Source organism: Taudactylus pleione, unplaced genomic scaffold (assembly GCF_031769625.1).
Source record: "Taudactylus pleione unplaced genomic scaffold, aTauple2 ptg000327l, whole genome shotgun sequence".
NCBI classification, from domain to species: Eukaryota; Metazoa; Chordata; class Amphibia; order Anura; family Myobatrachidae; genus Taudactylus; species Taudactylus pleione.
The window spans coordinates 6,055,477-6,074,185 of NW_028284728.1; the positions used below are offsets into that span (position 1 = coordinate 6,055,477).

General features: G+C 46.5%; 1 protein-coding gene across 1 annotated transcript; it reads right to left on the reverse strand.

Annotated features, from left to right (window-relative positions):
• Positions 1 to 641: 641 nt before the first annotated feature.
• LOC148509426 (carbonyl reductase [NADPH] 1-like) lies at positions 642 to 5,416 on the reverse strand. Its single transcript, XM_088443130.1, has 3 exons — positions 5,040 to 5,416; positions 2,427 to 2,534; positions 642 to 1,414 (listed from the first exon to the last, which is right to left on the reverse strand). The coding sequence occupies exons 1-3, from the start codon at positions 5,326 to 5,328 to the stop codon at positions 978 to 980; spliced, it is 834 nt and encodes a 277-aa protein (XP_088299256.1). The 5' UTR covers positions 5,329 to 5,416; the 3' UTR covers positions 642 to 977.
• Between the last annotated feature and the right edge of the window lie 13,293 nt (positions 5,417 to 18,709).

Here is an 18,709-nt window from a genome sequence, read left to right on the forward strand (position 1 = left end):
TCTCCAAGCCGCCTATGCATATGATGAACTGCCCATGTGTCTCAGTGAGGTGAGGTCACTGGGTCCTAGAGAATTAATAGGCTGCAATATCAAGAATATTGGCTAATCCCACAAAATGGCCGCCTCTACAATGTGCATTACTTAAGGGGCCTATCCATTTGCCGACTTTCTGCACGATGCGACCAAGCCCAGGAGGTTTTGGTCGGAACGTGCAGAAAGTCTGCAAGAGGATAGCCGGGAAGGACCAGCGATGCGCGTGCACGCTGGGTCCTTGCCAACCCCGACTATTTATCGAACATGCCCGTCAACCTGACGACAGTCATCAGGTTCGGCATGTTAATAGATAGGGAGGTTGGGCTCCTGCACCGAAGACGTTCAGTGAACGTCTTTCAGTGCGGTGACCGCACCTCAGCGACCTGAAAGTCTGAACACTGGACGCTCAGACTGTCATGTCGTTTAATGGATAGGCCCCTTTACAGTTTAAGATGACAGCCTCAAAATGGCAAATGATTGTGTTCCTCATACAGTACAATGGATATTACATGTCCATGTCTCATCCATATTGTAAAAAAAATATCTGGAACCCACTTTACTCACTGTACAGTACCTATATTAATTCAGCCACAAACAGTTTTATCAATGTGAACTTTTATTCCTTAACAAAAACAACAAATTAAAGGAGTGCATAATGAGCAAGAGGTATCATATACAAACCCAAAACTATATAAATGCAGCCACCAAAACCAGAGGTTCTCAACTCCAGTCCTCAAGTGCCACCAGCAGGTCACGTTTTGTAGATGTCTTTAATCATGCACAGGTGAGTTCATTTATGTCGCTGGGTCAATTTTCCCACCTGTTCCCACAGACAGACACCCTGAAAACATGACCTGCTCGGATTACGTGTGGGTTGATGTTGAGAACAGCTGTTCGCAACGACAAATGGTTAAGGGCACCCGGTCTTGATATTTTTTTATTCACTACCATGTTGCGATCTTCTTTTCACTGACAATCTCTCCATACGGTGATTCAGCTTCCGGTGGGAGGAGAGCCAGATAGACTGGTGTCTCGGCACCTTCATCTGGAGACTTGGTAGCTTTGGGACCAGCCATGTCGGTCCTCACCCACCCTGGACAGCAGGCATTGAGGATTATGCCCTCTCCCTTCCTGGTCTCCTTCAACTGCCGCGCTTGGATTCTGGATAACACTGTTACTCCAATTTTGGACACCCCGTACGCAGTGTTTGGCCAGCCTTGTTCTTGGTGGTTGCCCTTCTTGGCATCTTCGACAAATTTCTCCATGAGCTTCGCCAGCTCCTCCTCTGTGATGGTGTCACTGCGGAATCGTTCTTGTAGTTCCGGGCTGCATTTTGGTAGCATCATATAGCTGATCATACTGGACACATTAACCACCCTCCCTAAGGAAAAAATACATAAAATCAACAACATTAACATACACAAAATCTAGGATGACACACTATTGCCACTGTATGCAAGCAGAATCATTTACACATCCACTGCTGATTTACCTTTTATATATATGATCCATGTACCTGTTTGGACTACACTTAATTGGCTTAAACTGACAAATTGCCTTTACTCAGCCAGCCTGGGGGTGTTTTCTTACTGGAAGAGTAACCAGACATGACTCGCCCTCGCACTAAGACTAACTTCCACTAAACTTGCCACTTGCATCCATGCACAGAAATCCGTCTGACTCAGAATGAGCCCCTATGTAGGGGAGGTGTAAGGTGGCATTGCTGGCATTTAAACACCTATAGCGGCACAGCACTGGCATTGATTGTACATTGATTCTAATTGAATTTCCCCTGGTACATGACTGTTTTTTGAGTCTCCTGTACTGTATGTATCTTGTCATTACCATGTCAATTTCTCACTGTTTATGATTGTGTTTCAGACCATCCCTTGCCACCCTTAAACCGCTGTACCAAGCTGCCCCACTTGCCTCAATATCTGCAGAGGATGCCTCCCTTCTGTTATATTAGTGTGGCTGCCTTTTACATGGCATCACTGAGTCCCTGTCTGATTGTGAGGGAACCTCTAGCAAATTTGCAGCTGAGGAACCAGTAGACAGAAGTCCAGCGTTGGCACTGATGAATGAAAACGGCATGTGGAGGTCAAAGCCACCTACACGACAGGAGGATGGGGTCACAATGGGCATGGCTGCGCTATTACATCATAGGTTAGGAAATAGCCGAAATGTATAGGATGTCAATTAAACAAACTGATGGATCCGCAGAACCCTGTGAAACTCTCATATCGATTACAAGCTCTGCAGACCACATGGCCATTTGAAACGCGACATGATCATCTCTTTGGAACAAGGACAAATAAGTATGAGCCTGTAATCAAAACATGGATGGAAGATAAAATATTAAATTAGTTAAGTGATCTCATATTAAAACTTACCGTTTGGTTTAATGAGTGGAAGTAGCTCATTGCAAATATCTCTTGTGGCAAAGAAGTTGGTTTTCATAGTTACTTCAGCTTGGATACCAAACGGGGTAGTGTCAGCAGCTGGTAGTACCAAAAATAGAACTTTATTAGAACATGCTCCGTCTATCAGTAGGAGAACTGAAAGATAAGGTGGAGAAGTTGGCCATAGCAACCAATAAGTTTCTTACTGTCAATTTAAAGACTTTGCTAAAAAATGACGGAAGCTGATTGATTGCTTTGGGCAACTTCTCTCTACTAGGCTTGATACATCTCCTAAACATTGGCCTGGTGAAGGTAGGACAGGATAACATTGGCCTGGAGAAGGCAGGAAAGGATAACATTAAACTGGAGAAGGCAGGACAGGATAACATTGGCCTGGAGAAGGCAGGATAGGATAACATTGGCCTGGAGAAGGCAGGACATAATAACAGGAAGGAAGGACCGGATAACATTGGGCTCGGGAGATGCCAGGATGGGATAACACTGGCCTGGAGAATGCAGAAGCAGAACAGGATAACATTGGGCTGGAGAAGGCAGGACAGGATAACGTTGGACTGGAGAAGGCAGGACAGGATAACAATGGGCTGGAGAAGGCAGGACAGGATAACATTGGCCTGGAGAATGCAGAAGCAGAACAGGATAACATTGGCCTGGAGAAGGTAGGATCGGATAACATTGGCCTGGAGAATGCAGAAGCAGAACAGGATAACACTGGGCATGTCAGAACAGTAGAAGATGAGATAATAGACAACAGGGCACTAAAGGAGAAAAGATGAGATGATGAGGCAGGATAGGAGAAGTGGATAGGAACAGATATAGCATGTACAGTACATTGGGGATGGTAAAGGAGACAACAGCAGAGGAGTGCATAGGAGAGGGCTGGTCTGTACAGATTTGGAAGCGAGACAGATTTTCCTGCTACTGTGGGCCTGATTCAGCAATGATCGCAGTTGCAAAGGTGCACGCAATCGGTCGATTAAATCACATTGCACATGCATCGCAGTGCGCGTCCGCGAACTAGCAATTGAGATGGGAAATGCATTTGCAGAGGCTACGCTGACCCCGAGCACAGTGATTGACAGGAAGTGCCGTTTGTGGGTGGTGACAGGGGGGTTGTCGGGCGAACGCAGGCGTGCCAGTACGTTGGGACGGCGTTGCAGGGGCGTGCATAAATTATCCACTGTGATACCATGCGTAGCCTGAGGCCTCATAGCGTGCGCTGAAGTTAGCAATTCCTGAGTGAGGTCTGACCTGCCTTACCTGTGCGTATGGGTCCGATGTTACTCCATGTTACAGATTATTTTGCTATGTTGCCCAAGCATACGGATGTGAGTAAGGGGAAGTGGGCGTCCTTATGGTAAGCTGTGATCGCAATGCGATTGCAAACATTTGCATTTCACCACTAATATCAGCAACTGTGAACAGCGATCCTTGCTGAATCAGGCCCTTTATGTGTGCGACATCCAGTTATGACATGTAATACATGTGTAGAGGCAGTATATTTAACCTTGTATTAAACAAAATGTGTGATAATATCTCCTAAAAAAACAGGATTTTGTGGGCAGATGCAGAGCCTGTCTAAGCTCCAGTCAGACCGGGGGCACCTAACAACTGTATGAGGCATCAACATAACTTGTGTCTGTGACCTCTTTTATACGTGTGCAATGTTGCCTGTTTGACAGAACGAATTAACAAGGAGAATATCTGCTAAATGGTGCAGCAGGAGTTATTTGTCCAGCAGCATGACCACGGTGCCAAGGTTACAGTGCCCCAGTGACCAGTCATGTAGGCATTCAAGGCTGTAGTAGTGGGAGCAGTTTGGCAGGAGATGGGAGGTTACTACCACCCTGGTCTCTCCTCACAAATCACAATCAGAGGTGATCTCTATTCTACCAGCCTCACCCCAGGCAGCCAGGAGATGTCACCACTAGTGAACAGTGGGCTCTATACAGAGCCGCTCGCTAAGCTGCGTACGCTTGCACCCAGCGTACGCAAATTCAGCTAAGTGACGGCATGGCAGGCGATCGCACAGTAAGGCGTAAGTACGCCCACCATGTCCTGGCGTGTGATCACTTTGTGTATGTAGACGCTAACCATCCTGTCTTAAGACGCCCACTTGCGCACGTCATCTCCAGGAAGTGTATGCAACCATCAGAAGCGAACGCAGCGCTTGAGGTTGACCATACCTTGCGCAAGCACTGCGATCACTTCAGTGTGAAATACAACCAGGTGACGTGTACTATGATGCTGCCTGTTAATTATGCACGCCTCTACAACGGCGTTAAGACGCTCAGGCACGCCTGTGTTCGCACCTCCACTCCCCCGTTTCTAGTGGCCAGCCCCTGTCACCACCCACAAACGGCCTCTCCTGTCACTCACTCTGCTGGGCAGTCTATGCGCAGCGAGCGAATGCTTCCCGAGGCTTTCACACTGGTTCGCACACATGCACTGTGATGCATGCACAGAACGTGAACATCGGCCAGCTACGAGCGAACGCAGCTTAGCGTCCGGGTCTGAAATGAATCAGGTCGAAAGTGAGGCCGGCTTCCAGCATAGACAGTTTATCTGACAGGGGGGGGGACATACCTTTAAATGCAATGCCAGCATTATTAATGAGGACATCCAGCCCTCCATACTTTTCTTTCAGGAAGTCGCGCAGAGCCCGGATACTGCTCAGGTCATTGATGTCCAGCTGATGGAAGAGAGGGGACAAGCCTTCCTTCTCCTTCAGTTCCCGGATAGCTTCCTCCCCCAGCTGTGGGTTCCTGGCTGTCAGATACACGTCTCCCTGGAACTGCTTGCACATGGCCCTTACTACAGCCAGACCAACTCCCTTGTTGCCCCCTGTGACTACTGCCACCCGTACTCCAGCCATGTCAGTCACTGTGCGCTGACCTGGAGACAATCTGCAGGATCTGACACAGCCAATACACTATACAATACACACTGTTAGAGCCTAGTAGTTCTGCAGGTATTTATTGTAATAGCTCCACCCAACAAAAGTAACGTAAGATCATCCCATCCCCCAAGCACAGAGAGAAGCTAGGTAACAGGATAAACTGCTACCTGTGCAACCAGATATGAATACTTATCACCCCCTGCCACAAACCTCTGGTCTTATATTGCAACTTAGTGGTGAGAATTGGAACTGCTCCAAAGAACTGTTTAGCACCTTACAGTGCTAAGCAAACGTTAAATAATAACACATTTCCCATCCAGCCAAATAATCTGCACCTTTAGGGCTGGGGCAAAGCAAAAAAAGGAGAAACTGTGCACCTTGGCTAAACCATGTTACACTGCAGGTATACCCTATAACACGACGCTGATACAGAGTTGGCAGCTAAGTTATATACTTACAATCAAAATAATTCAGTGCCATATTTTTTAATCTACGCCATCTGCCTGGGGCTGGCACAGGCCATTTTTTGCATACTGGACAGACTCTGTAAAACCCATACTCTCCTACTCTCCCGGGAATGGTCAGGAAGCTCCCAAAAATATCAGCGCTCCCGGCCACCCGGAAAAGTAGGTAAGTCTCCCGGAACCAGCAACCGCCAGCCTACACCACTCCTGGTGCTGTCCGAGCCCCTCATTGCTGCCCAGTGCCTGAGCAAAAGTGGGCAGTCCTGGGGGGGACGATGACGTGATTCACGCTGAAGCCTCGCCCCTGCTTTTCAGCACCTGTAATATCGGCTCTGTACAGCAGGGGGTGGGGCCGCAATGACGCAATTGAGCCACCACGCCCCCGCACTGACCACCCAGAACGGCGACCTGGCTGCCCCCAGGGTGCCCCAGGGGCAGACTAAAGTAGATAAGTCTGGTAAAACACGATTCATGAAAGTAAACCCAGACTCAGATGAATTGTCTGTGCTGCAAGCTCGCCTCTCTTTGGGGCTGATTCTGGGAACAAAGCAATAAGAACGTAACTATGCACTTTGGCAAAACCATGCAGCGGGGGCAGATGTAAGATGTGCACAGAGAGTGAGGCAGGGTACACATTAGACGATATATGGTCCAATATATAGTTTTGAGGCGGATCAGAACTATATATCCTGCACACCCGTGATTGCACGATCCCTCATTTCACATGCAATGTTGTGTAATTGGCAGAGTGCAATGAGGTATCATTCCGTTATTCATTACATCGGGTAATGTGTACCGGCAATCTTGAATGGTCCAGGGTGAAGGTAAATCGTCCCCGACCACCAGCAAGATTGCCGGACCGGACGTCTAATTTGTACCCAGCCTTAGATCGTGGATGGACCTGTCCAAACTCAAATCTAAATTGCAAAATTAAAGCTGTCCTGCATTTGTGGGCTACATGCAAAAGCAGCCAGTGCTTTCTCTGTATGCAAAAATAATAAATAAAAGTATATGTACACCCCTTGCAATGCAGTATAGTTTGCCCATGTGCAAAGTTACTGTTTTTAGTATTTTATTTTGATTAATGTCCAAAACACAACTTCAAAAAAGAATAATTGATTTGTGTCACATTTTTTATTTTTTTAACTCATTTTGTGATACAAATGTAAAAACGTGCCTATAGTCAATGATTAACATTTTTAGGCCCCCATTTACTAACGAGTTTTATCACCAAAATGAGTGATAAAACTCGCTGTGAATAATAAATGGTGCTCCAGCCAATCAGCTCCCAACTGTCATTTTTCAAACAGATGACAGTTGGGAGCTGATTGGCTGGAGCACCATTTATCATACACAGTGAAATTTATCACTAGTTTTGGTGATAAAACTCATTAGTAAATGAGGCCCTATGCATTGGAATATAAAATATATAAACTATTGTATATTTGATTGCTTTTTTGTATCTAGTAATGAAGATGTGGCTAAAACGGAATTGGCACGGCCGCTGCCGGGAATCGAACTGCACGGCCGGCGGTTCGATTCCCGGCAGCGGCAGCCCGACATCAGCAGAGTTCCCGGCAGCGGAAGCCCGACAGCGCTGGAAATCTCGATCGTGGATAGGTAAGTATTGTCTAACCTAACCTAACCCCCCTAACCCTAACCCTCCTTAGGGGTGCCTAACCCTAACCTCCCCCCCAAGTGCCTAACCCTAATCCCCACTCTAAGTGCCTAACCGTAACCACCCCCTTCCCCGCTGCCTAAACCTAAGTCCCCCGGGGGGGTGCCTAACCCTAAGTCCCCCCCCGGGATGCCTAACCCTAACCCTCCCTCCCCCTAGCCTAACCCTCCCGGGGGGGGTGCCTAACCCTAAGTCCCACCCGGGTGGCCTAAACCTAACCCTCCCCCTCCGCGGCTGTCCGCTCGCAGCGCCCGGCATCACTACGATCGGGATGCCGGGCGCCGGTCTCCTGGTGTTGGGGAAATGCCTAGACGCCCGGCATTTCACCCTCGCCGGGATATGACAGTCGGGAAGCCGACTGCCGGTATTAAGGCAGTCAGCTTCCCGATTGCATAGCGGTTAAAACAATTTGTTCATAGAACTTTCATCATTGCCAGCATTTTAAAAGAAGTGTCCTAGAATTTATCACCTTAAAACATATACGACTAAAATATGTGTTAGTGTTATGCAATTTAGGGTGAACATTGATTTTCTCTTTTGCTTGTGATACTTTGATTATTTGTAGTCTAAACCTCTTCATCTACACTTTTCTTTTGGTGCTTCCTGTCTTTATTTTGGTGCTTCCTGTCTTGATTTAAAATATCATTACTGAGTAAGTGAAACCTGAGACTACGATCAATGCCATACCTCCCAACATTTGGAAATGCGGATGCGGGACTCTATGTACACGCCAAAGGCATGCACGAAAAAGGGCATGGCCTCACCCCCTGTGTGCCTCTATAGTTTGTGACTGCGTGATATGCCCCCTTTTCTCATCACACTAGGGGTGAGCCCAGCACTCCGGCAGCTACTGAGCTGCCCCCAGTCTCCTCCCGGCCCTAATGGAGCAAAGAGAGAGCTAGGACTAGAACACAATGTAATGCAGTGGCTGAGGCTTCTTGGTCCAGGTATGATTAGAGCTGCTTGGTATGATGGGGGCTGAAGAGCATGCAGCAGCGTCTATTGTTGGTAACACGTCTTATCAGATGCAAACACACTCAGTCATAGTGTGATACCCTAAACTATGAGTTTATTCACAATGTAATCATACAACATAGTATAATAGTAAAGATAGCGATAGTGAATCCTTTCCGATGTTTATTTTACTCTGCAAGAACAAAGAAACACTTGGCAATATTCATATATCAACAATGCATTTCAGTAGACAGTAACACACACATGAACACTCTTGTTTATTTTATTTTTCAGGAACCTGAAGATCACCAGCGAACTCTGTACTTCGAACCTGCAAACTGTAAATGGGTAAGTTTTCTCTAGTGGCAATTAGCAAGTGACTAATTATGCAATTCCCTTAACATCTCTAAATTATACTAACAGCCTCACGTGAGTATGATAAACGGATAATGTTGCATCAAGAATACAATTGCAAACTTGTGTTACTTTTCTATACACCTTTTTAGGAAAACATTTTCCTCAAACTACTGCTCTTTACATGTCTTATACAATGCTAGTTCAGCACTGAAATAGTTGATAGGGTGCAGCCTTCGTTGAAGAACAGTTCTTGGGAATTATTGAACTGGCAATCTACTCTGTCTTTGCCAAATCCTGTACAGATGTTCTTAAACAGCTCCAGCTACAGTACTTGTCTCTAATTAATGCAACACTGTAATCCTCTTTAAATTATCCTGTTGCGATGGTGTTGGTAGCTTGTCTAGATTCAATGTGTTGTGCAGCACTATCACTGTAGTAACCAAAGGACTGTAGCTTCTTAGGCTTAATTAGAGTGAAATGTAGCTATCCGGTTGCAATCTCCCCTGACTAGTTTCCCTGTGCTTGTAATAAGATTTCTGTTGTAGTATTACAGTCCGTTCCTTCTCTGCTTAGCAACCTTAGGGCCTGATTCAGAGCTGTGTGCGAGCGCTCGCTCTGAATCAGGGCGTTTTTGTTTGTTTTTTTTACCGGCCTCCAGGCCGCTCGCAAAGCAAAGACCCTGTGGGAGGGTCTCGGCTCCCGCAAGCCCGAGTGGACTTCCTGCTCTAATAGAGCAAGAAGTCCACTACTGACATCACGAGTGATGTCAGTAGGGCCACCCACAAACGGCAGGCATTCCTAAGGGAACGCCTGGTTTGTGCAGCCACTCCCCCTCCCCGCCTACAAAACGGGGCGTGCTGTCAATCAACATCGACAGCCGCCCTCCTTGTAGTGAGCCCCGGAGTGACGGAGCTGCCGTCGTTCGCTGGGGCTCACGCATGCGCGCGCCGGAGGCGGCGCATGTGCAGTGGGGGAAAATCGACCCGCTTGCGAGCGCAGTGCGCTCGCGAGCGGGTCTGAATCAGGCCCTTAGTTCATAGCAAGAGTATTACAGGTGCGAGCACTGCAGGGTCACCCTAACACTGCTGGTAACTGTTGTACCTAACCTCCAATATGCGGTATCAGGGGGTTACTCTTACTATTATGAATGTAGTCTATAAACCCCACGCTGATCTCTGAAGGGACTGCTGTGTATATGTAATGGTGGACAACTGTAGGCCTCCAGTTAATAGGCGCTAATGTCACTGAGTGTCTATTTGGGAGGTTGCAGCAGCTTTTCTTACCCCTCCAGTATCAGCTCTCAACCTCCGACTCCTTTACAAGCTCGGTCTCTCTATATTTCCTCAGCTCCGCCTGAGGCACTCCCTTGGGGGTCGTCCGACACACCCCTCTCAGGCTGATTGTTCTCAGGAACCTCCCCGGATGACACCACTTGGTCCCACCGGATGTTCCCCACCTCAGAGACCTCCGCTGCTCATCCCAGAGTACAGCCGCAGCCCTCAGGTAGCATCAAGGCAGCGCAGCCCCTTCTCCTGTCCAGCTACCTTGCCAACTGCACACACCAACTGCTGCCCAACTGTCAGTACAAGCCCCTCTGGGGATGGGGCACTGTCTGTTTATCACATTGGAGGTCCAGTCTTTCCAGCCGCGTGCCAGCTCCAGAAATGAACTTTTGGCTCATCCTGATGATATTTTATTGAGCGCTTTATATTTTTTTTTTGTTTAAAGACAATTAATTCAATTGTTGTCGTCAACTTTTGATTCCTTTTTGTTTTCCTTTTGTTTAGTTCCTTGTTACTTAACCAAGTCTAGATTTATAAAAATAATAATAATTAAGGTTATAATATCTGAGTTTGAACTCAAAACAGGTTATTCTATTACATTGTGGCTTCGTCTGAACGCTTGACAAGATAAATCACAAAATTAGCATTAAACACAACTTGACTTGTAAGTAACTCACACAGGATTAGGGTCCAAGTGCTCTTCAGGATGTCTCTCCAGCGAGGCTTCACATCTGCCAGCAGGACCAGTAACTGTACAACTCCTGGAACTCAAGACAAAGAGGGAGCGGGAGGCACAAGAAGCAACAAAATGACAAGGGATATATTTGAGTAAAAAAGTGTCCTTGAGCAAAAACATGGCCAGGTCAGTCCAGGAGATGCTGGTCCTCCAAAGCAGGCACTTTTACCATTTAAATAAGATTGGTGTAACACTGGTGGCCATCCTCAATAGGATGTAACCCGTAGTCCCAGGTACATAGAAGCTATAGCAGCAATGGTATTGGGGAGGGAAAGGTCTGAAATAATGTTTTCCTTATTACAAAAAGTTGTTTTTATTTATAACACATTCAATTTAGATTAAATAGACCTGAAATGTCTGCTTTTTAAATTTTCAATACATATTGACTTGACAAAAGCAGAGTATATTGTATGATGTTAACTTTAGAATGTAAGCTCTTACAAGCAGGACCCTCTTCCCTCATGTGCTACTCCTTCCCTTAGTCATACTATCATCTACTCCTAACTCCCGACAAGGGCACCTAACACTTGGTTGCTAACATCCCTGCTGCTTTTTGAGTGTTAATGCAGAAATGTGTATAAACTGCGGTGGGTATGATGCCTGATGCCGGAAGCCTGATCAGTGAAGATCCCGACAGGGGCGGTAAGTACCCTAACCCTTCCCCTCTCCCACCCCTAACACTAACCCTCCCTTGGTGGTGCCTAACCCTAACCTCCCCTGGTGGTGCCTAACCCTAACCACTCCTCCCTGCACCCTAAACCTAACTCTCCTGGGATGTGCCTAGCCCTTATCACCCCTACCCGTAGCCTAACCCTCCCTGGGGGGGGTGCCTAACCCTAATCTTTCCCCAGGGGTGCCTAAACCTAACCCCCTCATCCTCGGGGAAACTCTAATACTTACCTGGGTCCTCACGTTCAGGATTCTGGCGTTCGGGATGCCGATACCGGTGTCCTGACCTCCTTCAGGATAGCGGTGTCAGCATTTTGCCAAGCAGTGGGATTCTGGCAATGGTATATCAGCGGCCGGCATCCCGTCCACCGGCATATTAACTACATCCCATATAAACTATGTCCTTGTCTTGCATTGTATTGTACTGTAAAGGCGGGTATCCACTACCCGATTAAAATGAGCGATTGAATGATAACGATATCGATCATTAATCGTTCATTAATCGTTCACATATGAAAATGTCGAAAACGAACAGCGATGCGCGCTCCCGCTAGTCGTTTTTGACATCTATCATCGCCTGAACATGTCGGTCAATCTGCCGATAATGACAGATTGCCCATGTTCAGGGATGAGGGAGGGTGCCTGGACTGATCGCTCAGTGTAGGCACAGCACAGACTGTGAAACAACTGCAGGATTACAATGTCGTAATCGTGCATTAGTTTCACAGTCTGCTAGTGTATGTGCCCCTTTAGTCACTGGTTTCTTGTTCATTTATTTGCTTATGTACTAATAATAATAAATAATACATTTACAACATGCTAATTCACAAGCTTTTAGAAATGTAAAAGAATTGCTGCATTGTGAAACCTGTGGTGACTTCATCACCAATAATTGTGAAGGTGGCTAAGCTAAATTTATTTATTAAAAAAATTATTTGGGGAAACAGTTTAGCATAATTTCCATGCAGTTTAAATTGTTTTGAGAATCAACTGTTAGATGTTTTGCTACAAATAGAAGAAGAAAAAAAATATCCAGTATTTACCTTTCATTATATGCATTTTCTAGGTAGCACTTTTAGGTTAAGCATTGTTGGCTACAGAAACATCATCTCAAACTCTCTGGCTTTCTTGGATAGAATAAATCTAAAGATCTGGTTTCTCTAATACCATACCCACCCCTTCCCCAATCTTGACCTCATTCATGAGGGCAATATCATAATACGTGGCACACAGGACAAAAATGTCGTACACAACTTTAATCATATGTATGATGGACCCACAAGACGGGATGCAGTCAGGAAGTCAACGGTCGAAATGCCGACGCTGGCTTCCTGACTGTCAAATCCCAGCAGGGTACTAATCACAGGCGTCGAAATCCTGATGCCTGTCATTAGAACTATGCTGGGAGCCAGGCATTCCTAACGAAGGTTAAGCCGGGCGGTAGGCAGGGACAGCCGTGGGGAGGGAAGGTTAGGTGTCAGGGCTCCCGGGGGGACTTAGGGTTAGGCACCCCTCCGGGAGGATTAGGGTAGGGGAAGGGGGGGTTAGCGTTCGGCACCCCCAGGGGGGAGGTTAGGGTTAGGCACCCCCCGGGAGTCTTAGGTTTAGGGTGCGGGGAAGGGGGGGGTTAGGTTTATGCACTTTCAGGGAGGGTTAGGGTTAGGGGGGAAGGGTTAGTACTACTTACCAAAAACCCCTGTCGGGGTCTTCACCCCCTGCCAGGCTTCTCGCGTTGGGATTTGAACCACCGGCCATGCGGCCGGCGGTAATACATAACACATCCTACAAGACCAATCAAGGGAAAAAAATAGGGTTTAAGTAGTATGAATATTTGTCCAATGACTGGTCTGGTAGAGATATATGTTGAATTGTAAATGAGTAGTTGCTCTTTGACTAGAATGTAAATGAGGAGTGAATAGCCGGAATCGGTATGAAATACCGCCGGTGGTTCAATTCCTTGCAGCGGCAGCCCGACAGATGGACAGATTCCGGCAGCAGCCCGACAGCGCTGGAAATGCCGATCGTCCTGAGGTAAGTATATACTAACCTAACCTAACCTAACACCTCTAACCCTAACCCTCCTTAGGGGTGCCTAACCCTAACCTCCCCCCCAAGTGCCTAACCCTAATCCCCCCTGTAAGTGCCTAACCCTAAACCCCTCTTCCCCGCTGCCTAAATCTAAGTCCCCCGGGGGGGTGCCTAACCCTAAGTCCCCTCCGGGAGTGCCTAACCCTAACCCTCCCTCCCCCTAGCCTAACCCTAACCCTCCCGGGGTGGTGCCTAACCCTGCCCTCCCCCGTAAGCCCTAAACCTAACACTCCCCCCAGCGGCTGTCCGCTCGCGGAGCCCGGCATCCCTTCGATCGGGATATAGACGCCTGTCATATAACCCACGCCGGGATAAAACAATCGGGAAGCCGGCTGTCGGTATCACGTCAGCCGGTTTCCCAATTGCATCCTGAATAGCCATGGTCAGAGAGAGTAGGTGGTGTCTTCTGCAAGTACATTTTTTTAATTCTTAATATATAGTCCAAGCCTGTCGAAATATAGACACTAAGTCTCTGAAATGTATTGGTGAAAGAACACAATAAGAAGTTTATTATTTATTTTAAAAAATAACAGTTCAAGAACTTTGGTTAATGTGGAAGAGGTGTAATACTATTTCCTCTTCCACTTCCTTTTTCCAGTATCCACATTGTCAGGAAGTCCCTGAGATGTGGTGGATCCATTATGGTCAGTTCAGTTTGACACCTCTCACTACAGAGGCAAAGATATTCACCAGGGTCCTCTTGAAGGGGTTATGGTCTTGGCTGCTAACATCATGCCCTCCATGTGAGTACCAGACCTGCCCAGCTGGAGGGTAATTCCTGCAGTAGGTACACTTGGAATGGGGCACACCTGGAATATCTAGCATATTAGGCATGAGGAGCTGGAAATTAATAGTGGGATTTCAAGCATGAGACACTAGGATAAGATGGATATCAGGCATAAAGAGCTGAATATGGAAAAATGGGGTTCCAGGCACAAGGGACAGCAATAGAAAAACAGGTTCTAAGTGTCACAGTTTAATTATTCAGATCCGAGTCAGGTATTGTGGAAGCTGGTTTAGATGTCTACTCGCGGGTGGGACGCATATGATATATAGACTAGTAGAGGTCAGAGATCACTGGATGGCTCCCAGTCTCCTACTGGAACCAAATGAGTGAAACTCAACCCCTATCCCTGAACGCAGTAGCAAGGGCTGGAACCAGTGTTTGAGCATTCAGGGAGGAGAACAGTGAGTAATACAGATAATCAATAGCCCACCTGGAATCAACTAAACTATTGATGGAGCTGGGTGCCTGGAGCCTGCACGCTCAAAGAGGAATATAGATCCAGTACTCAGTATCCATCACCAGCATTGACCACTCCAGTGGAAACTCAGAATGATCCCCAACACTCAGAGAGAGGGCCCTTAGGACAACAACCACCATCGATAGTAATACCGATGGTATGAACAGGGCCGAAACTAGGATTTTTGTCACCAGGGGCAAGACAGTAATTTGGCGCCCCCCATGTAATTCCCCCTGCTGTAGTGCCCATATTGTAATGCCCCCATAGTAATGCCCATATGTTAATACCCCCATAGTAATGCCCCTGTAGTGCCCACCATACAGTAATGCCCCTGTAGTGCCCATGCTCCCATATTAATGCCCCTGTAGTGCCCATGCTTTCATAGTAATGCCCCTGTAGTGCCCATGCTCTCATAGTAATGCCCCTGTATTGCCCATGCCCCCATAGTAATATCCCTGTAGTGCCCTTACAGTAATGCCCTTGTAGTGCTCATGCCCCCACAGTAATGCCCCTGTGGTAATGACCCTGTAGTGCCCATGCCCCAATAGTAATGCCCCTGTAGTGCTCATGCCCCATTAGTAATGCCCCTTATTGCCTATGCCCCCATAGTAATGCCCCTGTGGTAATGCCCCTGCCCCCATAATAATGCCCCTGTAGTGCAGCTTATTAAAAAAAAAATACTTACCTTGAACCCCGCTCCTGCATCCAGCGTCGCGTCCGGTCCGCCGGCTGCTCCTTGGAACTATGGGGGAGATGTCATGACGTCTCCCCCATAGTGCCCGTGGGGAGAGCCGGAAGCTGGAGTTCGGGAGAGAACTCCAGCCTCCGGCTACACCGCGTCGCTGCAGAGAAGGAGCCGGGCGCCCGCTGGTAATAAATATTACCAGCGGACGTCCGGCTTGGAGCCTCTCTGCAGCGCCGGGCTGGAGGTCACTGGCACCAGGTACAGCGGCTCACCCGGTGCACGTGCACCTCCAGCCCCCCCCTAGTTGCGGCCCTGGTATGAAGAGCAGAGAGTCCAAGAAACAGGTTAGGGGTTGCGATGCTGAGATAGGTAGTAGGCTCGCTGAGCATCAAACAGTCTGAAGTGACTGAGTGTGCCCGAAGTCTACTGCGCATGCGCAGAACACCGGAAAAATGCCCGTGTACCCGACACACACTGCACCCATTATAGATACGCCCCTGAGTAGCTTTAGTAGAATTTAAAATTAAAGAAAAGATAATCTGTGACACAGAGGGAGTTATGTATCTTTTAGAATGTAGCTGTGGGTATCAGTACATAGGACAGGCGAAGAGGAAACTAAAAACCAGAATTGCGGAACATATATTTAACATTAAAAATGGACTGTTATCTCACAGTGGGCCTGATTCAGACCCGCTCGCAAGCGGGTCGATGGTGGCCCAGTGCACACACGCGGCGTATGCACTGCGCATGCGCGAGCCCCGGTGCGAACGCAAAAAGCCCTCACTCCGGGACTCACTACAAAAGGGTCGGCTGTCGATGTTGATCGACAGCTCACCCCATTTTGTAGGCGTGGCGGGAGGGGGTGGCTTCACAAACGGAGGCGTTCCCATGCAAACGCCTGCCGTTTGTGGGCAGGCGTTTGCATGGGAACGCATGAGCTTCCGGCTCTATTTAAGCCCGATGGTCGCAATGGTCTTGACCATTGCAACCATCATCATGACCGCTTGCAATAGCTGTGGGTGGTAACCCACAGCTATGCGAGAAGCCAAGAGGCCGCAACTGAAAAAACCTGCACCCGCCCTGATTCAGAGCGAGCGCTCGCTTTTTGCGAGCGCCTCTGAATCAGGCCCAGTATTTCAAAACACCTTTGCGAACAACATCATAAAAATCCCTCAGAATTGAATTTCCTAGGCATTCAAAAAATCTTGAAAATTGGAGAGGAGAAGACCATTCCAAATCACTATTAAAAAAAGAAACAGAATGGATCTTTGCCATGCAAACTCTACAACCACATGGCCTCAACATCGATATAGAAATAAATGCCTGTTTATAACATTATCCATAATGTCAGATATTATCATCACATTAATGCATTAATAGAATAATAACATCAATACTATACATTACAGTTTTTAGTTTACAGCGCGATTCCAATTCTTATTTTATTCCTTCAACTTTTATTATTTAATTAAATAAGGTGACCACTATGATATTAAACACATGGTAGCCGCTTTTGAAAAAGGAAGTCAATTCCAGACTTCCGCTTTTTTCAATAAAGTTTTCTCTATAAATAGAGACTTTTTACCATTTAAAAGTCATCCTTGATAAAGGGCAGAAGTGCCAGAAACGCGTTGGATGCGGACGTCTCAAAATACTCATTTTTTTCCGACTCTGGAGCATCGCGCACACCAGCGGAAAATCATCGCGTACACCAGCGAAACATCAGAGGGAACCAGCCAGCTGCGGAGAAGACCACATACGGAAGGAAGGCAGTAACAGGGCTAGCTAGTTAGTTCTACCTACAGCCACCTGGTCAAACACTTTGCTACTGGCAACTTTGGAACTCACAAGAAATGCACTTAAAAGACTTTAACTGTGCCAAAAAGAGCTTATAAACATATCAATCACATTTTAACCTTTTTTTCACAGGAATCGCGCTACACATAAGTTTAATTTTAATTAATTATCACAAGCGCTCCTTATTTTCTTCTGTGGCAGCCCATATGTTTGCTTTTTTTTTCCTGTGGAGGCCAATGTGTTTTATTATTTTCCTGTGGAGGCCAATGTGTTTTATTACTTTCCTGTGGAGGCCAATGTGTTTTATTATTTTCCTGCGAGGGCCAATGTGTTTTATTATTTTCCTGTGGAGGCCAATGTGTTTTATTATTTTCCTGTGGGGGCCAATGTGTTTTATTATTTTCCTGTGGAGGCCTATATGTTTTATTATTTTCCTGTGGAGGCCAATGTGTTTTATTATTTTCCTGCAAGGGCCAATGTGTTTTATTATTTTCCTGCGAGGGCCAATGTGTTTTATTATTTTCCTGCAAGGGCCAATGTGTTTTATTATTTTCCTGTGGAGGCCAATATGTTTTATTATTTTCCTGTGGAGGCCTATATGTTTTATTATTTTCCTGTGGAGGCCAATGTGTTTTATTATTTTCCTGCAAGGGCCAATGTGTTTTATTATTTTCCTGCGAGGGCCAATGTGTTTTATTATTTTCCTGCGAGGGCCAATGTGTTTTATTATTTTCCTGTGGAGGCCAATATGTTTTATTATTTTCCTGTGGAGGCCTATATGTTTTATTATTTTCCTGTGGAGGCCAATGTGTTTTATTATTTTCCTGCAAGGGCCACTGTGTTTTATTATTTTCCTGTGGAGGCCGATATGTTTTATTATTTTCCTGTGGAGGCGAATGTGTTTTATTATTTTCCTGCGAGGGCCAATGTGTGTTATTATTTTCCTGCAAGGGCCAATGTGTTTTATTATTTTCCTGCGAGGGCCAATGTGTGTTATTATTTTCCTGCGAGGGCCAATGTGTTTTATTATTTTCCTGTGGAGGCCGATATGTTTTATTATTTTCCTGTGGAGGCCAATGTGTGTTATTATTTTCCTGCAAGGGCCAATGTGTTTTATTATTTTCCTGCGAGGGCCAATGTGTGTTATTATTTTCCTGCGAGGGCCAATGTGTTTTATTATTTTCCTGTGGAGGCCGATATGTTTTATTATTTTCCTGTGGAGGCTAATGTGTGTTATTATTTTCCTGCAAGGGCCAATGTGTGTTATTATTTTCCTGTGGAGGCAAATGTGTTTTATTATTTTCCTGCGAGGGCCAATGTGTGTTATTATTTTCCTGCAAGGGCCACTGGGCTCTATTTATTAACATTATTTTTACTAAAATAAAGTGAAAAAGGGTGTTTT